Raw genomic sequence first — 24,917 nt, forward strand, 5'->3', positions numbered from 1 at the left:
TTGTGTTTGGCTGTAATTTTCTCTTAACCCATTTACTTAACCCACACAAGTTATATATTGTTTTTTTCAGGACAAGAAGGGCTTTCTTCAGACACCATAATTTTTTTCATATGATGTAATTTCCTATAATAAAAATAATAAAATATGACGAAAAATAAAAAAATACACATTTTCTCACTTTTATTTGAAAAATCTTTTATTCATCATAAAAAACTACTGAAAAAACCTGCTAAATAGATTCTACTATTTGTCCCGAGTTTAGAAATACCCAATGTTTTTATGTTTTTTTTGCTTTCTTCTACACGTTATGGGGCAATAAGTACAAGTAGCGTTTTGCTAATTCAAAACCATTTTTCTCTGAATCTGGTAATTCTGTCTCCATGTGGTATTTGGGGCATCTTTGAAGCCATCAAATTAAATTTACCCCACCAAACCATATATTTTTGAAAACTAGACACCCCAGGGTATTTTAGATGCTGATAGTTTAACCCTTTCCATGCACTAATCCTACCACCAACCCTTGTCAAAGTTTGTGATAGTAATTGTTTTTGGTGTTTTTTTCACACACTTTGTACTTCAGGTGTGAAATTACAGCTCCTGGTATATGTTGCTGTCACAAACACCCCGAAATGTGTTCAGCAACTTCTCCTGAGTACATTGATACCCCACATGCATGGGTTTGTCAGATTGTTTGGGGGCAAAAGGGCCACATTTGGAACATGAGCAATTCAGTTTTTCAACTAGGAAGTTTTACATCTGGGTAAAGAAAAATGCTTGTACCCAACTATCAGTAGGGACAGGTTACAAGAAAGCCTGGCCTATCTCCAAGAAGGGATTTGATCTAGCACCTTAAGCGGTCCCTCATGCCACGGAATGGACACAGGGTTCACTTGACAGTGGAGCAAATAAAAGCTAAAAAACATTAAATGTAACAAAAAAAAAAATACAAAAATGGAGCAGGAACAAAAAAAAAAAATGGGAAACTGTGTGATACAACTTGAAGCAGTCACCGACACAGAGTGCAGGTTTTCCAGGGCAATCTGGACAGTAAAATGTGGTGTCCTTTCTTTGCCCCCTGCTGTAGCATACTCTGCATCTCTTTTGGGGATTCTGCTTCTTTGCTGTAGGGGGGATTTTAAAAATAAAATGGGTAGCCCCAATCCTGCTGGTTCCTATCACCACTTGGGGACCAAGTGCATCACGGTAAAAGATACCCGAAATTACTTGGAGCTGAAACTGCAAAAAAGACAGTTTCAGCCCAGTGTCTGCTTTTTTGTGCAACAAAAAAGCGTTATAGGTTGCAATTTGCATTAGATAAATTGCAACCTTCTTGTACCAGGCCTTTGTCTTCCTCATAATGAGGTAGGGCTGTAGGAGTTGATCTGACAGATCAACTCCACCCATGTGCTTGTTATAGGCCCTGATGCACACTGGCTTTCGTACAACCTCAGCTCTGCCACGGACAGAAACCTCCACGGTTCTCTCATCGTGGATGGTGCTCAGCATGCACACATCTTTTCTGTCCCTGAACTTCAATGCCAAAAGCTCCTCTTGGCGTAGAGCTGAGGTCTCCCCCTTTCCTAGCCGGGTGCCTGCCAGGTGTTGTGGGAAACCCAAGCGGTTCTTTTTTATAGTACCGCAAGCTACCGTATCAAAACAATACAGCAGCTTGAACAAAGGGACGCTTGTATAGAAGTTATCTACATACAAGTGGTAGCCTTTGTTCATAAGGGGGAATATTAGGTCCCAAACAATCTTGGCACTGGTGCCCAGATGTTCTGGGCAACCTGGAGGGTCAAGGTAGCTATCCTTACCCTCGTATACCCGGAAGGCATGAGTATACCTTGTCTCGCTCTCGCAGAGCTTATACACCTTCACTCCATAGCTAGAGCGCTTGGAAGGAATATACTGCTTGAATCCCAGCGGATGGAGGGCTTTTTTATAATGCCCATTAACATTGTGAGTGCCCAGAATTTAAGAAATTCTGGCACGTCAATGGGAGTCCATGGCTGTTTTGCCCAAAAAGAATTAGGGCTAGCAGCACGGTGCTGCTGGGCATGAAGGTTAGTTTGTGTGACAATGTCTCCCAAGACATCATCTCCCAAAAAAACCTGCACAAATTGCAGTGGAGTGAATCCTGTAACATCAATATTGATGCCAGGAATTCCAGAAAAAGGAGGGATAGCTGGGTTGTGCCTATTAGGCGCTACCCATGCCTCTGGTGCACTGCCATGACTACGTGTGGCAGGCGTCCTAACAGCCACAGATACATCACTAGATGTATCTGTGAACTGACCAACGTCAAAATCTGACGCTGTATCAGTGGCCTCAGAATCTGCGGCCAAAAAGGCATACGCCTCCTCAGCCGTATACCGCTGCATGGTTACAATTGCAGCAAAAATAGTGGGGAAGGAAAGGGTTAATGGCTCTAATAAAAAATAAAAAAATAAAGTTAAAAAAATAAAAAAAAGTAAGAAAAAAATGTAAAAAAAAAAAAGAACCCCAAAAACAATTGCCACTATGCAAGATCACTGTTTATGCAGTGATCAATGGCAATGAAGGGGTTAATATTGAATGGGTGGCTCTTATAAGAGCCTTTGGATCAATATATATATATATTTTATTGAGAATACCTGAAATACCACACCGATCTGTCTCTCTCCCTCACTAGAAGCAAGTGAAGGAGGGAGGCAGATCCAATACTGGTCAAAGGCAATGTTTAGAAAACATTGCCTTTGATTTATCAAATCATGATCACTCTTATGAGTGATTTTCCTAAACCCGTTTTTCCGCGGCGGGCGCCGCCATGTTTGAAAGACGTGCAGTTTTTCAAACATGCTTTTTTATTCGCCCCTAGGAGCGATCGTGGGGGGGCCAGAATGTTTTTTTTGGTGTTGCTCAATGCCTCGATGTCGAGGCATTAGAGCAACACCGTTTGAGTGAAAAAATCGATTACGGATCGATTTTTTCACCCGTTTAAAGACGTGCCGGTCCTGGCACGTCAATTGTCGTTATCGACATGTTTTTCGGTGACGTGCCCGGACCGGCAATTGTCATCAAGGGGATAATCGAGTCAATACGTTATATGGGCATTTAACACAAACATTAATGTGCAATTAAGATGGGCACTCTATATAAGTAATATAGAAACATAGAAACATAGAAAGTGACGGCAGATAAGAGCCAGAAGGCCCATCCAGTCTGCCCAACCTCTGAGTACTCTCCTTTAGTACTTGCCCTTATCCTATATCTAGCTTGGCATTATGCCTATCCCATGCTTGCTTAAATGACTTTACTGTATTAACATCTACCACTTCCACTGGGAGGCTATTCCATGCGTCCACTACCCTTTCCGTAAAGTAATATTTTCTGATGTTACCATTAAACCTTTGCCCCTCTAGTTTATGCTTGTGTCCTCTTGTTGCGGTTTTATTTCTTCTTTTAAATAAACTTTCTTCCTTTACTTTGTTGATTCCCTTTAAGTATTTAAATGTTTCTATCATATCCCCCCTGTCCCGTCTTTTTTCCAGGCTATATAGGTTAAGATCCTTTAACCTGTCCTGGTAAGGTTTATTTTGTAATCCATAAACCATTTTAGTAGCCCTTCTCTGCACTTTCTCCAACATATCTATATCCTTCTGGAGATATGGTCTCCAGTACTGTACACAATACTCCAAGTGAGGTCTCACCAGTGCTCTGTACAACGACATGAGCACTTCCCTCTTCCTACTGCTAATACCTCTCCCTATACAACCAAGCATTCTGCTAGCATTACCTGCTGCTCTACTGCATTGTCTGCCTACCTTTAAATCCTCAGAAATAATTACCCCTAAATCCCTTTCCTCACACGTTGAGGTTAGGACAGTACCAAATAGTCTATACTCTGCCCTTGGGTTTTTATGCCCCAGGTGCATTACTTTGCATTTATCCACGTTAAATGTCAATCATTTTTCTTCTTTTTTCCCTCCTTCTACTCACCGGTCCTTAGACACGTCATTTTGCCTTGCTGGTTCAAGGACTTTGTTTTATACTAATGACGGAAATGTTTTTCCTTCACAGTATGAAGAGCATGAATGCCTTTTTTGTGTATGAATGTTTATGGATATTCTTTTCCTGGTTAGGGAGTCATGGGAAGGGGTGATATTGGAAGGGAACGGCATAACAAGGCCTACGGAGATACAAAATTCTCATGTCTCTTAAGCTGTTGACAACGCACAGGGTTTAAATTCTCCATATAAGAGATCTTACACGAAATAAAGAAGGGGTCGATATAGCATTTATTCAGGAGACACACTGGAAGCAACCTATCGCAGAATCGATTTGGAAATATTGTAGATATCGATATACTTATTTATCCTCCCTTCCCGACAATAAAAAACGAGGAGTAGCAATACTGATTGCAACAAAAAACAAATTTGAATATATCTATCATGATATAGACCAGGAGGGAAGAAGGATTATTCTCATATGTAGTATAAATGATGTTACTTATACCCTTGTTAGCCTGTATGTTCCATCCGAAGGATCAACCAGGTTCCTTAACAGAGCTATGGAAGCAATAGAAAAGATTTCTAAAGTTGTTTTAATCATAGCGGGCGATCTGAATTGTATAACTGACATAGAGAAGGATAGTAAGACATCTAGGAAGCGTAAAACGTATTGATTATTTTTTAATGTTGGGCCACACCCTGGAGATGTGTACTACCTCGTTGATGGGAAATATCTCATGGTCTGATCATGCCCCAGTTTACATTTGTATCAAAGAGAATCCCCAATATGAGATAAGAACTCGATGGACTCTTAATGAATCTACTTTAAAGAGGTAGACAGGAATTAATTAATAGAACAGACAAAATCATTTTTGGAACAAAATGATAATAAATAGACCTTGGACTTGAACCTTTGGTGTACTCTGAAACGTGTTCTTAGGGGATATTTGATAAAGAAAGGAGCAAGGTTAAAAAAAAGAAAGGAGAGATTCTTGCCGACTTATATATTGATTTGGCACTATTCGAGAGAGCAAATAAACATAATACTTCCAGAGAACTCTGGAGACAGATAAAAAGTATTCAAGAACTAATAGTTAGTAAACTTAAATTCAAGGCTGAAACAACTATGGAGAGACTGAAATTGCGCTGGTATTATAATAATAATAGAGTCGGAAAAGACCTCACTAATAGACTGAAAGCACAAAAGCAACAATTCAGAATTAAGAAAATACATGGGGAAACCTGTATTTCACCAGCACAGACAGACAATGCCTTTAAAGCATATTACGAAGCCCTATATAACTTACCTGAACCTGCGTCCTCCACACCTGATATGACTCTATTTCTAGAGACTCTTGGCCTCCCAAGACTCTCCGAAGAAAAATTGGTAGATATTGGTAATATCGATGTGAAGATCTATGCCAAAATACTGGCTTTAAGACTGGCTCAAGTTATCAGAGATCTTATTCACCCCGACCAGGCAGGATTTATGCCTGGCAGAGCAGGAGATGAAAATACTTGCAGAATCTTCAACATCATTGATTATATTCATAGAAATAAAATTCCTCCGGTGATAATGGCTTTAGATGCTCAAAAGGCATTTGATAGAGTCAACTGGAGATTCTTGGATGAAACTCTTCGGGCATTTGGTATACTAGGTTCTTTTCATCATTTAACGATGGCCTTATCCCTAATCTTATAATTAATATTATGTCTACTTTTTTCAAAATTAAGAAAACATTTGATAAAGGGACTTTATTTACAAAAAAATTGCCCTATTAAGGTTCTGCCACTCTTTTTGCCTGACCTTTTACTAGATAATTTGAGAATGTTGGGCATAAAAAAGATAGATCTTTATACTGAAACCCAAATAGCCTCCTTCTCTTTTTTGACTTGAAAATATGGGCTACCCTCAAGAGATATCGAACATTTTTAAATATCAAATCTGCCACCTGGGAATATTCCCTGGTTTAAATTTGTCACTTCTGGTTCTTCCAAAAGAATAATATCGAGGATTTTGAAATTTCTTAAAGATAATAAAACTCTTGATAAGAGTAAGGCACATAAGCAGTGGGAGAAAGATCTAGGACTCCCCATTTCTTTACAGACTTGGCACAAAGCATGGCAAGCTACTCGAAAGTCAACTAATTGTATAAATCTCCAAGAGGATTTTTTTAAACTTATGTACAGGTGGTATATGGTACCTGCACGGATCGTTACATTTCAACCATCAAAGGGAGCTTTGTGTTGGCGCTGCCATGTTGAAATAGGTACCCACAAACATATATGGTGGGATTGTAGTTGTCTAATCCAGATTCAAACAAAAATAACTGGTCTTTTTCAGAAGTTATTTGGATTCGACATAGACCTTTCCCCTCAAATGTTTCTTTTTCATATAGATCTTAAGGGGAATGAGCTGACTTGGTGGATAAACATCTTGCTGGCCTTCAAAATTTGCTTAGCTAGAAATTGGAGAATTCAGAATCTCCCAACATGGCAGGAGATCAAAATTCAAATAAATCAGCAATGTACTGCGGAAAAATATTTTTTTAGGGAAGTAAATGCAATAGGGAAATATGATCAGATTTGGTATCGCTGGTTTCAGACAACTGATTAAACTATCAAAGGACTTCTTGTGGGTTCTGCACGCTGGACTCCGTGGTCTATTTATTAGAAACACCTTGGCCTTCCATTCCGAGATCCCCCCCCCTCCCCAGGAAACATTGTTTGTATGTGTGTGGGTGCACATGGACTACACAAATCTAGAAATACGATGGTTCGATTTTCTACTCTCTTTGATATGTTTGCAGAATCAGATCTGAATATTTTACTTACTCTAATGTATTGTATACTTGCACTTTAAGTATGTAATGTTTTGTCTATTTATATACTGTTTGTTATTGTTCGTCTTATAAAAAAATATTTAATAAAGACTAAATTGAAAAAATAAATAATAACATAACTCTAAGATAATGTTCAGCCATCAAATGCTTTTAAGTGCTTTGTGGTTCAGGGTATTCTCCCCAATGCAGAGGGGCAAGGGAATTGTTGCTTGGTTGCTGCTCTGATTTAAGCATTTTGGCCCAATACCTACATGCAATTCCACTAGAATAACAAGGGTTTATTTTTTTTGATTTTCACTCATATCTCCCCTCTTCTAAGGTGCTACTCCAACATCATATGTCCCCTTAATATAATATATAATATTAATATATTATTTTACATATACCGGTATTATATAAAATAGTAATCTATTTAATGAGATGATAAATTAATACATTGAATTATTAGTAAATCAAATTAAGAATTTCTAAACATTAAATAGCTAAATAAATTAATAAATACATTAAATAATTCATTGTTCATTAAATAAAGTTGATAAATGCATTCATTAGTTCATTATTAAACATAAAGCTAGCAATTAGAATATACCTGGAATTAAGCTCATTGTACGTGCCACTTCTGTTCTGTGCTGTATCTTTTTGCGTTTGCACGCATCGCATAATCTCTCTCCTGCTCCTCCTCTTCATCTCCCAGGTGCTCACTCCTGACACTGCTCCACCATAAGCTGACATACACACTCATGATAACACCATACACTAACACCCACACATGATAATACACTAACATACATTTACACAAACATATGCTCACAAACACTAACACCTTACAGTAACACACAAACTACCACCACACACAATACAGACACACTAATGCCACACAGTAACACACACCATACACTCACACATCCATATTCCAATATACACATACACTGACTCCAACACCATATACAGAATATATATATATATATATATATATATATATATATATATATATATATATATATATATATATATATATATCTACATATATATATCTTAGGGATGCACCGAAATGAAAAGTCTGGACCGAAACTGAAAATTCAAGATGCACTTGGCTGAAACCAAAACCGACCACCCTAATATAAATATATATTTATATATATATATACACACACAGACTGTAGCACTATACATATTCTGACACTGCAGTACGGTACAAAAACAAACACTAATCCCCCCACCTCTTATCTCATGTAGACCTGTCTCCACTGCCTCTCTGCCACCATGGGGTCATGTAATGCACCTGCCTCAGCGAGTTCTACAGTAGAGTAGGAGGCCTGGCTTCCCTGATGGCAGCCTTGATCAGTACGCTCTCATCCTCCAAAACCCTTGTCTTGTCATGACAACCTGGTGTTTGTCATGCCCTATTCTATACATTTCCTTCCTGTAAGTGCACAAAGCTGGGTCCCTCTCAGAGCTGTGTGTAGCCTACACTGGGCGAGTTGTGTAAAAGTATTCTTTTTTTTTTTTTTTTTTACAGGACTGCATAGTTCTGATTGAGCGTGTTGTTGAAAATATGTCTTGGGTTGCATTATTATCAATCGCTCCTGTTCTAGTTTATGTGTGGTGGTAGGTGGTTGTTTTGCTTCACTGCTCTCCTTTTAGTATTTAGCTTGCGTGAATTCTGTGAACTATTAGACATTTTTGGTGTATTTCCTATTCCCCACTCAACACCAAATTGAACATACCGTATTTGCTCGATTATAAGACTAGGTACTTTTTTGAGCAAATGCTCTGAAAAATAGCCCTCATCTTACAATCGAGGTAATCTTCTAATCAATAGAGGTCAGACTATGAGACTAAGATCCAGATCCCCCACAGCGCTGCAGGGGGCCTGGATCCTCCTGGTAACCTCAGCTGCTGCTGGCACTTCCACCGGGCGTCTATCACCGAGCACCGGCGAAAGTGCGGGCAGCAGAGGGTGCATACGCGCGTACCCTCACACTGCCGGGATTGCTGCCCACTGCCAGGGAAGCAGAGCCGGTTGGTGAGATCATTGATCTCTCTGCGACAGGCGGCGCTCCAGAAGCAAGACCGGGACCCCGGCGGCACTGTGCCATCCCAAAATCATCGGCAGATCCGGTAGACTTACCTCTTTAATTTTCTGGAGCACACAGCGTCATTCCGTAATACCGTGGGAGCTGCAGAAAGCGCCTGCTGAGGCATCGCAGTTAGTTGCTTGAGTGTGTCTTGGTTTGGTGTCTGATCGGGTATTTTAGTGTCTGGGTATGTAAGTGTCTGAGAGGGTAGGTAAGCGTCTGGGTATGTAAGTGTATGCGCTATAGAATTTCCCCTTTGCCTGTGTATTTCCATTATGCCCTTCTATTCAATTCAGAATGTAAACCTCATGAAGGCTCATTGGAATCCTGCCGGTCTGGCCAGTGATCTTTGCTCGTTAATCACTTGCATATGCCCCAGGGTCATTATATGTACCGGTACCATCTTGAAAGATCACACCTGTTGTTGCATAAGTAGGCAAGCAGCAGCCCTCCTGCCAAATAGAAGGAAGCATACACCCCCTCCCCAAACAATCAGGCACTGCCATGCACCAATCTATAGGCTGTTTGGAGTCTCCCTTGTAAATAGCACAATTACATTTTTTAGGAGATTGTTCCCAGGCCACACTGTTGCTATGATTTTTTAGTTAAATATTAATATAGCCAAAGGGATATATTTAATTTTTCTGACTGATTTTAGGGTTTCTAATTTACCACACCCTTTCACCCCCCAGGTCTGATGACTATAATACATGGTTATATAATAGTTGCACAGGCACCCACAGCACCTCCAACTGTAGTGTTGACACATAAGGTAGATGAGCTTAATGTCAATTTGGAGCAGCTGAAGACGAAATATAAATAAATAAATCCACACACACAGCAGTGGCTGAACCATTCATCAAAACAGCTCCTCTTACATAAGGTATGCTATGGGTGTCAGACACCTATTAACTGACCCCCAACTGCTGCCCATTACAAATAAGATCAATTATTGTTACGGATTGATAGTGTCCCCTTTATTTTAATCTTTCTCCTCATGGATAGTTCCTTCTTTAAACTTGTCTCTTATGTGCACTTTTGTATCAGAAGATATTTTGGGTTAAAAATCATGCATTTTCCCCCATTAGAGGACAAGGTAATTCACCTGTACATGAGTATGGAAAACAATTAAATGCAGGTTTATTAAAATATTACAATTGCAGAAACAAATGTAAAGACCATTATTCAATAGCTCCGAAAGGTTAATGTACAGATGTTTTTGAAAGATGTATGAACACTAGTTACTTTTAAATATATATATAGTTTGACAAATGTAGGTTTACAGACACAAGTAATCTTGAAACATAGTATTCAGCAGCACATAACAAAATGCTACAGTACTGTAGATCAGAGGTACAAAATTTTGAACGAGGGTGGTTTTGAGGTCGCCTATGCTTAAGCAATGCTGTCAAAGAAAAAGTGTTCAACAACTGTTACTGTATTCATTGTAAACCTGCTACCAACTTTTGATGAAAAGTTGTTCATTGGGTAGATCTTATGGTCACACTTCATATTCTTTGCTATGCGACTTTAACAATGCTCAGCTATTATCTTTTCCAGTTTTTGTTTATCAGCACCAGAAAATTCTGCAACCTGCCAAGAAGAAATGCATGTTATGCAGTTAATCTTCCTTATATTTATAGCAAAACCGATTAGAATAAAACACGCAAAACACTTAATGTAACGTTTCTCCTAAACTAAACGTTACATTAAAATCAGACATCTTAAACAGATGATTTCAACATGCCAATATAATAGGGCAATTATATTATATTTGTATGTATATATATACACATACATACACACACGTACGTATACATCGCCTGTATTCTAGTAAATTAAATCTAACATAAAACATAACCGCAAAACATTCTCTCTTTTGCACGCAAACAGACGACTATGAGGTACCTTTTTCCCATTTTTGTAAAACTGGAATGTAGGCATGGCCCTAATTCCACATTTTTCTGCTACATCCTAGAAGAGAATAAGAAGTAAGTAAGTAGGTCAGATAAGTTACATAACCGAACAGGATTTAAAAAAAAAAAAAAAAAATTAAAAAAATTTAAAAAAAAAAACCAACTCACCGAAACATCATCTACGTCAACTTTATAAAACTTTGCGTTAGTATAGACTGTACTTAGTCTCTGGAACAGATTAAAAAGAGAAAATAAATTATTCTGTATCAAGGGAAAACAAGCTTATTTTGAAACTAGTACAATATGTTTTAGATTAGGATTGTTTTTAAATAAAAATAGCTATAGTGTTGTTAAGTAGTATTTGCCCCTTCCAGATTTATTTTAGCATTATTTTTATTTATATTTTATTATTGCATATTTGTCAAATTTAAATGTTTCATATCAAAGTAATGTTCATATAAGACAAAATGAGTAATCAAAAAATGCAGAATTAAAGTATATAGTATTAAAGTATACTGTAAGATATAAGGGTAGTACAATATAAGATAACCCTGCAGCTTTAGTCTTAAAGTTAATATATTCTCAGATATAACTTCCATGTTATATGTGACCATATACTTAAGTGTTTTGAAATATAACATTGCAGAGGACTAGCTTTAATTAAATATAGCACCAAATCCAGCAACAAGTGTAATACATACTTCAAACTCTGGCCCAATCACTCTGCAAGGTCCACACCATGTGGCAGTGAAATCAAACACAACAAGACCCTGTTCAGTTGTGAGCACATTATTAAATTCATCCTATTGGGAGAACAAAGAAAACAGGACATCAGTGTTACAAAAACTAACCCATCTTAAGTGTCGGCTACTTAAAATGGCTTTCGTACATACTGTACATGAAAGGTTAACATGTTATTGTGAAGACTTAACCTAATTTACATTTTGTGTAAACCCTTCATGGTTACCAAAGCAGCAAAAGATTGAATATCTTCAGACATTTGCACCCTATTCCATGGGATGTCAAGAACCCTTCCCACTGCATATCCTAGCAAGGCATCTGCTCAGTAATATTATATACACACACACACTCATGATCAGTTACACGATTACACCAAGGAAAAATAAAATGGATAAGACATTAGAGGCGACCAAGAATTGGCACTTTTTTGATGTTTAAACAATAAGTTTTCAGTTACAAACATACATACATAGATGTACACACACACACACATTATAATTTATTATATACATATATACACACACACACATATACACACTGTTGCAATACATAACGGGTTAGGCAAAAAGGTATTAAATTATACAGACAGCTGCCAAATCAATGGGAGGATGTTAAAGGGCACCCATTATGAAAGTGAGGCGATCTGTAGAGGAATTTCACTACACAGCACATTAATGAAATATATTACATAGACAATAGCAGTGTACGGGCATTGCTGATGCGCCACTACATAATGCAGTATTCCCAGCACACAGTAACCAACAATTTTGTTTTTATTTTATTTATTTTTTTAATGCCATAATAAAGCAAATAATTTACTTTAATCTTAAATTATGACAAATGTAATATATATTGTTTAGGAGTGGCTGACGCTAAGCATATTGGCTAGAATTTAAATTTGTAATAAGCATAGTAACGGCCACAAGGCTAATCACTGGAGGAAGATAGAGTAAAGAGACAAGTTACCAAGGAGTTAACAGGAATAAAGCCATGTCATGTGTCACATGATGAGTAACCCAGCACACGGCTCATGGAGGAAGACAACAGGGGAAATTATTAAATTATGGATTTATATAGCACCATCATATTCCATAATGCTGTACAATGGGTGGACAGGACATAACATATAGTATATAACATAACAATTCGACTTAAAGAAACAGGCGAGGGAAGGCCCTGCTCAAAAGAGTTTACAATCTAGAAATGTTGGTTATTTTGTGTTTTAATATAGTTCGATTACATCGAGTGATTTCTGCAGTATGGATAATAAACATATTTATTAAAGCTATTAATATATATTAAACAAAAAGACATATACCTTGCACTGAATGTAAGGGAATAGGAAAATATTTTCTCACAGAATCGGTATTAAAGCAAGAGTCTGCCACCGTTAACGCATTTTCCTACCCCCATATTCTTAATACCGTATATTAAACCTACTTCATACAGTAAAATAAAAAATACTTGTCCTTATCTGCTATGAATTAGACTTGGGCCATTACAGAGCATTATTGGACTTCTGTGACTGAATGGAGGTGCCATTTTGTTTCACGGTCTAAATACCTAATGCAATGTGCAACAATGTATTACTTTTTACGTATTGGACTCGGCACCCACACACTGGATTGCTCAATGCCGAGCCAGTCCCCTCACAGCCACACAAAGCCACGTGCAGCCATTACATAAATCACTACCGCGCCCACATAACACTCTATTAAGCGTTTTCGTAATGTAATAACCCCCCCCCTCCTATTTACTAATTAGCCCTCAATTACCCATAAGTACCGCTCTTACCAGGCTTTCGATAAACTTAACCATCGTGACGTCACAACCGGGTATTCTCGCTGCAGATGCCACCACCAGTCCACCACACTATAAATGAAGTACCGGCAAGTGCAGTAATATAGAGGTAGGGCAGGCTGGGTGGGCTGGCGCACGTGACGTAGAACACTCGCTCGCGCTCCTCCCGCTGCCGCCAAAATTAGGGGAGGTGCACGGAGATGTCGGAAGCGGTGGAGTTTGAGGGCAGTGCTTACTGTAAAGATCCTGCCTGTCCTGTTATTCAATATATGCGGAGTTTTATGATCTGTTTCCATTATCTTTGTTAATTATATAAGGTGTTTTAGGAGCTCTAAGGCAAACTGAGGTCAGCAAACCCGAATGATTATGCATGCGTTACCCAATTAGTGTCAGAGCAGCTCGCTAAACCTTTTTACCTCAGAACGCTTACCTGCCTATAAAGTGTTTCTTTTTTGGAGGGTCTCCAAAGCGGTATCAAATCCTTCTTTTCTCCCCCCAATGCCCTTAAGAGCGCAACATATTTGGTTGGCGTGAGAGTATTCTACAACCCTAAATAATCAGTCATAATATATTTATGGAGAACATAGGGAATTATAAATGTAATTGTGTGTAAAAAAATGCATTGTAATTGCTTTACTTAGTTACATAACTTACTAAAATTAGGACATTTTAAACGTTGGCCTCTTGCTACTCTGAAACATGTCACTCAGGCCATTTGAATGGTTGTCATTTTGACCTCTTGCTACCCTAAAATGATGTCCTTTTTAGTATGGTGTAAATTAATAATTTGGAGTAATGACAAGGTACCATGACCCAAATACATAAAACTGAAGTGCATATTTTATCTGCTTTATATGTAATGCTGTTCGATAGATTTCACTGTCCCTAACTAAAATTATTTGATTGGTAATGCAAACTATTATATACTTAAAAAAAAAAAAATCTTTAGACCCCTGAATAAGCCCAGAGGAAACGGATGAAGAGCACAGACTTGTAGGGAGTTTCAGGGGTGATAGCTATGAGGTTTGGAAGGGGGTCTCTTTCTATCACTTTGTTTTTAGGTGACACAAGTGGAACTTGTGATCCATCCAGTCACTTAGGTCACTAATCTTTCCAGTTTTGATATTCAGACCAACAACTTCCAACAAAAGCTTTGCTGTTTCACATACATGAGCATAAAACGGCAGTTGGTACTGACTGTCAGCAGTCAGACTGTTGTGATGCATTACCTAAAGGAGTGCTTGACAGGACTGTTTCTAGGCAACTTCAGTATTTCAATAAACTGTTAAACACAGTCTTTATGTGACAGGGAGCATTAAGGGAAAAGTAAATGGCAGGTTTCTTTTACTTCTGTCTACATGCTGTAGAACCTGGGGATATTTTAAGAGGTTCTCTAGGCAGGAACACCACCTTTTAAAGTAGTTATTAATATTTGTTCACTAAAACAAGAGTTGTTTAAACTTTTTAACTGCTATATATACCATATTGTCCCGACACAACTACTAGAAAGTAAAACAGTATTTTCTTACTCTCTCACTCACCCGTACTCATCCTCTCTCACACTTACACTCTCACTCACCCTCTTAAGCTCTCTCTCTTACACTCACGCTCTCTCCCTACCTTTTCCGCAGACCGCTTCTGTTTCCCTGTCTCCTTTCCCGAGGCTTTGCTTCTTCTCTTACATCTTCTTACATCTTCCTGTTCTTCTGCCATCTTTCTTCTGTCTTTGTCCACTTGCCTCCATGTCTTCTCTCAGGGCTTCTGGCACACTAACACAAAAGGGCAGAGCTTCTGGGCACATCATCTCACCTCATTAGAGGAACTGGGGGGAGACTGTCCCTGTGACAACGCTCTTTTGTGGAAGAAGCCAGAATATTCATGGAGAAAGACAGGGGCTATTGCACCTCTTTCTCCTTGAATCTCTCTGCAATATTCTGGCTACTTAGCTGTGGCATAAGAGCGGAGTCACAGGTGTAGCCCCCCTGTTCCTCCAACGGGGGGAGCTGGTGTGCCCGGAAGCTCAGTCCTTTTGCGGAAGTGTGTCAGGTGGCCTGAAATAGGATACAGGGACAAGCAAAGACAAAAAATCAAGATGCAATAGAAGAAGCGAAGCCGCGGAAAAGGACTTAGGGGAAAAAAGTGCGTCCTTTATTCAGGACAATGTGGTATATATTATGCAGATCTGTCCCTAGTAAACTTTTGTTGTAGGAAAAGCTTGGCTGGCCATGTATAGTGCGAAGTTACAGTAAGTGACATTTCTCCAGTCTCCTTAATCATTAAATTGTGGCTATGCATTATACATGGCCAGATCAGCTCTTCTAGCGAGGGGCATTCAGCAACACCGAACACTCACCCCAGGACACGCTGTGACCGTTCCGGAGAGTGGTCACAACCGACCACAGCGTGTGATTTTGCCACTCGCAAGATAGCGGCGCGTCCTTTTCAAAAAATAAAGGCGTTGTAAATGTTTCACAGAGGGTCTCTCCAGCCCCGCATGAGAACTCTGGCTCCCCTTGCAGGTTGAATACAGGTACAGCATTCAACCATGCAACTCAGTGGAGCCCAGCTTTCTAATCACAACGTGATTAGTAAAATAAATGTAAAAAAAAAAAAAAAAAGGTAACATGTAAAAATACTTTCCCACTGAGGTCACCTTCATCCAGTCATCCACCTTCATCCAGAACCATCCAGTTCCAAAGAATATTTTTTAAAAAGGCCAAAAAAATAATATATATATAAATATATTTTTATGAGCAAGTCCTAAAATTAGCACTTTATTTTCTCACATGGAAAGAGTTAAAATATTGGCATGGGGTGTCTACTTTTACAAAATGAATGATTTGATGGGGTAAATTGAATTCAACAATGTCCCAACTAACACACGGGGAAGGATGAGCACATGTCTGATTTCCAATTTGAAAAATGCACACGTCCCAAATGCGGCCCTTTTGCCCCAAAACAGCCAGGCAAACCCATGCATGGGTGGTATCACTGTACTCAGGAGATGTTGCTGAACACATATACCAGGGCCTGTTAATTCATACATGAAGTAAAATGTGTGTGAAAAAAAACAGCAAAAAATGACTACCACAAAGTTTGACAAAGACTGGTGGTAGAATTAGTGCATGGAAATAGTTAAAATGTTAGCATTTGAAATACTCTGGGGTGTCTAGTCTTCAAAAATATATGATTTGATGGGGTACATTGCATTGGCCAGCTTCAAAGATACCCAAAATAGTACATGGGGGAAGAATTACCAGATTTTGAAAAAATGGTTTTGAAATAGCAAAACGCCAACTGCCCTATAACATGCAGAAAAAAGCAAAAACAACCATAAAAACATTGGGTCTTTCTAAACTCAGGACAAACAATAGAATATATTTAGCAGGTTTTTCATTAGCTTTTATAGATGAGTAAAAGTCAGAAAGTCATTTCTTTGCGATTTTTCACCACATTTAATACTTTTTTTTTTATAGTAAATGATATGATACAATCAAAATAATGACATCTAACAAATCTAATCCCAGCTTCTTACCTGTATAAAAGACACCTGTCCACAACAGCAATCAATCAATCAAGGTCCTGGAGTGGCCTAACTAGTCTTCAGACCTTAATTTCATAGAAAATCTGTCTTGGAGAGGATCTGCAAAGAGGAGTGGGACAAAATCCCTCCTGAGATGTGTGTAAAACTTGGTGGCCAACTGCAAGAAACATAGTTGTTTCACTGAGTAAAATGCAAATTGATTTACTTATTTCAAATGCATTTTTTCTGGATTTTATTGTGTCCCTCACTGTTCAAATAAACCTACCATGGAAATTAAAGACTGATCATGTCTTTTGTTAGCAGTGGATGAAATATTTTTTTTCTTTACTGTGTATATATATATAATATACACGCATTGGCAACTTTATTAGGTATATCTGTTCAATTACTTGCTGAAGTTCAAACCCAGCATCAGAATGGGGAAAAAAGGTGATGTTAGTGACTTTGAACGTGGCATGGTTGGTGTCAGACGGGCTGGTCTGAGTATTTCAGGTGTACCTAATAAAGTGGCCAGTGAGTGTGAGTATATACATATATATATGTCTGTATGCTACATTACATATTCATACAAGTATTTACTGTAAAATAGGGACTTTGGAATTTTTCCAGCCCCTTGTGCACTGGAAATTTCAGGCTCACAACAGTGGTCACATATCATCATACTAATTGAGTTGTGGGACACTAATTGATTTCTCTGAAGAAGCATTATTAGTTAATGACACTAACATGCAAAACCAATGAGAACCTGCAAAATGTTTGCTAGCTTTCTAGCACTGACTTTCCTTAATGCAACAAAGCATTGTATAAAGCAAGCAGGGAGCTGGTTTGTATAGCGAGAGCTGAAAGAGGGAGGTAGTGGGGCCACATTACAAATCTCTGATCAGACCTTATTTTGTATGTCTGGAGGCCCATCTCAAGAATGATGTTGACATTATGGAGAGAATTCAAAGGAGGGTGGGTAGATAAGTAGAACAGCTTCCTAGTTTAAGTGTTAGATCTTAATACAGTGAGTTTTCCGGTCACCCTGGCCCTCAATGAATACAGGGTAACTTAGACATAAGAAGGGACTGAGTGGGTAATGCAAGGAGTCTCCCCATGATTCCGTCATGGCCCCCTCCAAAACTCAAACCTGCCCCATGTGTCCTCAGCCTCAGGGGTTACCATGACAGCAAATAAACCCCTTAGTACAGGTTTACAAGAGTAAAAGTTGAACAGAGTTTTGCTGAGTACAAAATACCATCAGTTTGAAACAACTGAATGTTTAATTTTCTGGGTATGCATTTTCTCTGTCATGTTATATAGGCTTATGTTTTTTTTTAACTGGCTTATGTTCTGGAGCGTTATTGTATTTAGTAACAGTTACATATGTGTAAAGCTAACATATTAAGTTGTTACTTCAGCCCACCTTTAAGCAGGTCTTAATAAACTAATTGTGTGCTCAAGAGAAATTTCCATGTAGCTGCTGTTGCTGCTCATCAACAACCATTAAGGAATGTTTCAAAATTACAAGGTAGTCTTTCTAGATACTATCAGGGATCAAAAGAGTAAGGTTATTGTAAACAATAAAGTTGAGAAGCTGAAGTCTAATTATGTTGGGTGGAGGAAGTATCAGGTCAACGACTGATGTCATTGTTAGAAATAAAACTGCTGTGTAATCGTGAACAGGTTCACTTGGTTTTGCATATTGTACTCAGTGTAAGGAGAGCATCCTTTGTTAAGTCCCCTTTGAAACCAGTAGGAAGCAGTTTTACAGCAGCTTGAGGAAAAAATATTTCTTCAAATGAATCATGTTGTCTATCAGTATCACTTATTTAATTTTTCATTTTTTTAAGATTATTTAATGTAAAAAGAGAAAAAAAAACCCATCAGCTTTGCAATGCGTGTGTAATAAGCTGTGTGTATGTACACTCCTTAAAACCTTCAGGATACAGAATATATTTATATGAAAAAAAAGAAATGTATAGCAAAAGCAATCTCAAAAGAAATAAACCCAGAACACATAAAACAAGAAAATGTCCACAAAGTCTATAAATGAAAAGCTAGTATTTGGCTGTCAACCAAGAATGGTACAATCTCAACTCTGGTCCAGTATACATATCACTATACATATACGCACACATTTATGCCTTAAATTATTTAATTTAAGCCATAAATGTGTGTGTGTATATGTATAGCGCTATGTATACTGTAGTGTCAGAGTTGGTGTGTTTGTGTGTATACACAGATCAGCCATAACATTATGACCACTGACAGTGGGTGGGATATATTAGGCAGCAATGCAGCAAGATTTTGTCCTCAAAGTTGTTGTGTTAGAAGCAGGAAAAATGGGTAAGTGTATAGATCTGAGCGACTTTGGCAAGGGACAATTTTGATGGCTAGACGACTGGCAGAGAATCTCTAAAACGGCAGGTCTTGTGGGCTGTTCCTGTTCTGCAGCACCTATCAAAAGTGGCCCAAGGAAGAAAAAAAAAAGTGATGTACCGGCAACAGAGTCATGAGGCCCATGAGGTCAAATCCAACAGACGAGCAACTGTAGCTCAAATTGCCGGAAAAGTTAATGTTGGCTCTGATAGAAAGGTGTCAGAACACCCACTGCATCACAGTTTGTTGCGTATGGGGCTGTGCAGCAGCAGACCAGTCAGCCCATGCTGACCCCTGTCCACTGCCGAAAGAGCCTACAATGGGCACGTGAGCATAAGAACTGGACAACGGAACGATGGAAGAATCCTGGTCTGATGAATCACATTTTCTTTTACATCACGTGGATGGCTGGGTGCATGTGCGTCGCTTACCTGGAGAACCCATGTCACCAGGATGCATCCATGGAGGCTCCACCTTGCAACTTATAGAACTTAAAGGATCTGCTGCTAACATCTTGATGCTAGATATCACAGCACATCTGTCACTAACATCCACCAGCTCTGTAATGTCATAATGGAGGAGTGGAAGAGGACTCCAGTGGCAACCTGCGATGCTCTGGTGAACTCCATCCCCAAGATTGTTAAGGCAGTGCAGGAAAATAATGGTGGCCACACAAAATATTGACACTGTGGGCCCAATTTAGACATTTCAACTTAGGAGTGTACTCACTTTTGTTGCCAAAGTTTAGACATTAATGGCTGTGTGTTAAGTTATTTTGATGCCAAAACCAAATTTACACTGTTATACAGGCTGTACACTCACTACTTTGTAGCAGTGTCATTTCTTCGGTGTTGTCACATGAAAAGATGTAATAAAATATTTACAAAAATGTGAAGGGTGTACTCACTTTTGTGAGATACTGTACACAGACATAAATATGCAGTTGGGCCCCCCTTTGCTGCTACAATAACTTGCATTAGAGTATTTGCAAGGTAAGGCACTTATTTTGGATGAGAAGGCCTGGCTTGCAATCTTCGTTCCAGTTCATCCTAATGGTGTTGAGGTCAGGACTCTGTACGGGCCAGTCACGTTCTTCCACACCAAACTCATCCTTTATGGGCCTCGTTTTATGCACTGGGGCACATCCATGTTGGAATAAACTCTTCCCACAACGTTAGGTGCATAGAATTGTCCAAAATGTCTTGGTTTGCTGAAGCATTAAGATTTCCTTTCACTGGTAGTAAGGGGCCTAGCCCAACCCCTGAAAAGCAGCCTCATGCCACCAAACTTTACTGCTGGCAAAATGCAGTCAGTTAACGGTCTCCTGGCATCCGGCAAACCCAGATTTGCTCATCAGACTGCCAGAGAAGCGTGATTCATCACTACACAAAACACGTTTCCTTTGCTCCAGAGTCCAGTGGCGGTGTGCTTTACACCACTCAATCCGATGCTTGGCATTATACTTGGTGATGTGAGGCTTGCATGCAGCTGCTCGGCCATGGAAACCCATTCCATGAATCTCCTGCCGCACAGTTTTTGTGCTGTTGAAGTTTGGAACTCTTTAGCTAAAGAATCAGCAGAGCATTGGCAACTTTTATGCATCATGTGGCTCAGCACTTGGTGACCCCACTCTGTGACCTTCCATGGTCTTCTGCTTTGTGGCTGAGTTGCTGCTGTTCCTAAACACTTCCACTTTCAGTTATACTACTTCCAGTTGACCGTGGAATATTTAGCAGAGATGACATTTCACAAACTGACTTATTGCAAAGGTGGCATTCTATCACAGTACCACACGTGAATTCACTGAGCTTTTCAGAATGACCCATTGTATTAACAAATGTTTGTAAATTCAGACTGCATGGCTAGGTGCTTGATTTAAGAGGGATGTCCCAATACTTTTGTCCATATTATGTATGTATAGTGTTAGCATGTGTGCATGTGGTGGTGATAGCATGCATGTTACAGTATGGCATTAGCATGAATGTTTATGTCAGCATGTAGTGGTAGAGTGTGTGTATTAGCGTATGGTGTTAGCATTTGTGTACATGAGCATATGATGCTACAGGTACATGTCCCAATCTATAATGGATGAAGCAGTCATCTACAAACAGAGCAGATAAAAGCACTGACATTTTCATTCATTGTTTCGTGCATGCGTGTTGGTAAATATTACAGTAGTTTGGGGTAGCCGTATTAGTCCAGTGTTGTTTTAACCCCTGTTTTAACCCTGTATCAGAACATGTACTGGTCAGTTTTAAACTGTGTTTTTTACTTGCTTGGTCAGAAATGCTTTTGACTTGATAAAGGGAGGACTCCCGAAAGCTCGTCTATTATTTTAATACTGTTAGTCCAATAAAAAAGTTATTACAAGATTCTGCAACATTCTGTTTTTTGCATAAATATTACAGGAAATGTCTTCCTAGCCATTTGGTTTGAATGTGATTTAGCTTTAGGTCTTATCTTATCTTATAACTTTCAGATAAAAAGCGGTGGGAGCTTCATGGAAAGCCGTACAGACCTTAGAAAAGTATAAAGTAGTCATTGTTCTTCTAACAGCTTCCACAGAAGGCACTATAAAGACCCGAGAAAGATCGATAGCCTCGATAGGTTCAAAAAAACAAATTTCAATGTTTTATTCTTTATATTTTAGTGCTAATAAGTAATATTTATTAGCATTTATGTGGTTTAATATAAAACCTTAAACTAATTTAATCTTTGCCAGGTACTCTAAAACACAAAAAGAGGCATAATGGTTAAACATACAAGCTTGTCTTTATGATGTAAGATACCTTTTGTACTGTGATACTGGACAACATGGTGCAGGTGTGTTTTTTGTTGTATTGCCCCCAATAAACACCCTTTAACTGCAGACCAGGGGTAAATATATGAAAATAAAAACATGATTGGGGAAGAAAAAAAAACTGGCTTCTAGAGCCAAACCAAATTTGCTTACCTCTGCTTTAAGGGTTTTTAGTTCATTTGATGGCAGCTTTTGTTCTTAAGTGCTGTCACCTTTTCTTTTAGATGTCTGTCACATAAATGCTTCCTTAACAGTAAAATTATAGCCATACCTGTGGACTTGGGAGAGGCATTGTGGCACACCAAAGCCAAATTGTGGCTAGCACAAAATGCAAAGTCAGCAGGACTGCCCACCTACCCACATCCCGAAAAGGGAGAAGGGAGGGCTCCGGGTAGCTGGAGCCTGGATGTTCCCAAGAATGGTTATAGCCAAGATAAGATGAGTGAGTTTGTTTGGTTTTGTTTTCCCTGGATGAATCCTCCTAGTAATTTTTGTTTATGCTACCTGTTTATGCTTCTGCTGGCGCTTCATAAATAAATATAATGGGCGGTGTTTTTAATTTTAGAAGCTGACAGAACCAATTTGGGCTCAGATAGTCCAGCATATGGCCTCGGTGACACTGCTCTCTCCTGGCTCACTTCCTACCTCTCTGATCGTACCTTCAGCGTCTCTGTCTCCAATAACACTTCCCCTCCCTTTCTCAGTTGGAATACCCCAAGGCTCAGTTTTAGGACCCCTTCTGTTCTCTCTTTATACTTCCTCCCTTGGCAAACTGATCTCATCCTTTGGCTTTCAATACCACCTGTACGCTGATGACACCCAGATCTATCTATCCTCCTCTGATCTCTCTCCCTCTGTCTTAGATCATGTATCTAACTGCCTTGCATCTGTCTCTACCTGGATGTCTGCAAGTTTCTTGAAACTTAACCTCTCCAAAACTGGACTCCTCATCGTCCCTCCCTCCAATGCTAAGATTCCCCCATCAATCTCCCTCAATGTTAATGGTGCTATCATCTCCCTGTCTACTCATGCACGCTGTCTTGGTGTCACCCTTGATTCCGACCTTTCGTTCACACCCCATATTCAGTCTGTCTCTAAAAACTGTTGTCTCCATCTTAAAAACATTGCCCACATCCTTCCCTTCCTAACACAGCATGCCACTAAGGCTCTTGTCCATGCCCTGATTATCTCCCGTCTTGATTACTGTAACTCTGTCTTAGCCAATCTCCCTCTTAACCGTCTCACCCCTATACAATCCACCATGCATGCTGCTGCCAGACTTATCTTCCTCTCACATTGCTTTACTAACGTCTCTCCTCTCTGTCAGTCTCCTCACTGGCTGCCTGTGCGCTTCGGGATTCATTTCAAAATCCTCACTCTTACTTTCAAAGCCCTTCACAGCGGTTCCCCTCCCTACATCTCCTCACTCATCTCTAAATACACTCCTAAGCGGTCTCTCCGCTCATCCAATGATCTCCTTCTATTCTCTCCTCTGATTTCTAGCTCTCACTCACACTTACAAGATTTCTCAAGGGATGCCCCTATCCTCTGGAATGTGTATGAAATAATAATTTGACTTGTTGTGCAACCACAGAGTTCTTGTCTCTGATATAATGTTTCTGTTGCAAGCATTCCTTTACCTGATTGTAGTTCAAGGAAGCATGAGTCATGTACTGGGGAATTTCCTCCCCGCTTTAAAAGGAAATGTTTTTATTCCAGTAAAGATGAATGATTGTCGTATTAATATGCTAATTATATTTTTAATTTGTTTAACCCCTATCTAACCTTTACCTCCCCACTAATTCCCCACCACAATAGCTATATTATTTGAAAAGTATATATTATAAATTGAGTATACTGTATATATATTAAATTAACCCAATTTTCTTACTATTTGTTTCTTACTATTATCTGTCTCCCTCAAGTCCACAATCAATCAATTGAAGTTAAAAAAAAAACACAAATGGAAAGTAATGAAAAAAAGTAAAATAAACCAGTACACCTACAATGTTAAGATATAATACTAAACTATAATAGAGAAACATAAGTTAAATAGACCCACATTTTTACATAGTTACATGAAAAAAGACATGTGTCCATCAAGTTCAGCCTTTCCTATATCTGTTAATTTGTTCCTGTTGATCCAAAAGAAGGCAAAACCCCCCAGTTTCGCTCTTTCCAATTTTGCACTAACCAGGGAAAAAATAATTACAGAAAATAATTACACTAAAAACAAAGACAAATCCGTTTCTCCACACAAGTAAAAATAGTTACATTAAAAACTATTTTTTCATTGTATGAATGAATAACTCAAATAATCAAAAGCCAATAAATACACAAAGAAGAATTCAGTACTTAAACAGAAAATACTATTCAGTAAACATTTATTGGCTATTAATAATATTCTAGCAGAAACCTGGCAAACTGAATGTGTATGGGTTTCATGATTTTTGAATGTGCGCTCCCCTTTCTGTATATTTTTTTCTGTTAAAATTTGCATGAGAGTCTCATTGGGTGTATATGCCAATCAGTCCCACTGATTCAGCTCCTTGGTAAGCAATACAGCCGTGAAAAATTAGATAAGAATTGCCAAACTTGGGGTACTTTGACGTAGTGGCAGCTAACCAACATATGGCCATAGCCCCTTCAGTACGGTTAACCCCAGTAATACGTCCAAAAAACGCATCCCAAGAATCCCCTATGGACGTACGTGTACGTCCAGCCCTTCTTGCAGGGGCAGGGACACATCCCTGCCGGGACTTCTCCCCTGCTGTCCGATCTCCTGTAACAGCTTCCGACACGAAAGCCAGAAAGCTGTTACATTTTTAAATGGCGAACGCGTGAT

The 24,917-nt window shown here is 39.0% G+C and overlaps 1 protein-coding gene, 1 long non-coding RNA gene and 1 other non-coding gene across 3 annotated transcripts; 1 reads left to right on the top strand and 2 right to left on the bottom strand.

The window, feature by feature from the left end:
- Positions 1-416: 416 nt before the first annotated feature.
- LOC128495163 (uncharacterized) lies at positions 417-896 on the top strand. Its single transcript, XR_008354221.1, has 2 exons — positions 417-612; positions 654-896. It is a non-coding gene; the product is annotated as an uncharacterized LOC128495163 (long non-coding RNA).
- Positions 773-902, bottom strand: LOC128468526 (small nucleolar RNA SNORA35). The gene has a single exon (XR_008345857.1). It is a non-coding gene; the product is annotated as a small nucleolar RNA SNORA35 (small nucleolar RNA).
- A 9,131-nt stretch (positions 903-10,033) lies between these two features.
- Positions 10,034-13,492, bottom strand: LOC128495114 (thioredoxin-like). The gene is made up of 5 exons (XM_053465855.1): positions 13,362-13,492; positions 11,528-11,629; positions 10,995-11,054; positions 10,819-10,884; positions 10,034-10,503 (listed from the first exon to the last, which is right to left on the bottom strand). Exons 1-5 carry the CDS (start codon positions 13,383-13,385, stop codon positions 10,441-10,443), a joined length of 315 nt encoding a protein of 104 aa, XP_053321830.1. The 5' UTR covers positions 13,386-13,492; the 3' UTR covers positions 10,034-10,440.
- Between the last annotated feature and the right edge of the window lie 11,425 nt (positions 13,493-24,917).

This window comes from Spea bombifrons, chromosome 1 (assembly GCF_027358695.1).
Source record: "Spea bombifrons isolate aSpeBom1 chromosome 1, aSpeBom1.2.pri, whole genome shotgun sequence".
NCBI lineage: Eukaryota > Metazoa > Chordata > Amphibia > Anura > Pelobatidae > Spea > Spea bombifrons.

What these genes read in the sequence shown, in the direction of transcription:
- LOC128495114 (XM_053465855.1), bottom strand. Translation starts at nt 13,385, where the DNA reads ATGGTTAAGTTTATCGAAAGCCTG. An exon ending in TTGACGTAGATGATGTTTCG is followed by an intron (nt 10,885 to 10,994) that starts GTGAGTTGGTTT and finishes ATTCTCTTCTAG; the next exon opens with GATGTAGCAGAAAAATGTGG. An exon ending in TTTACAAAAATGGGAAAAAG is followed by an intron (nt 10,504 to 10,818) that starts GTACCTCATAGT and finishes TCTTCTTGGCAG; the next exon opens with GTTGCAGAATTTTCTGGTGC.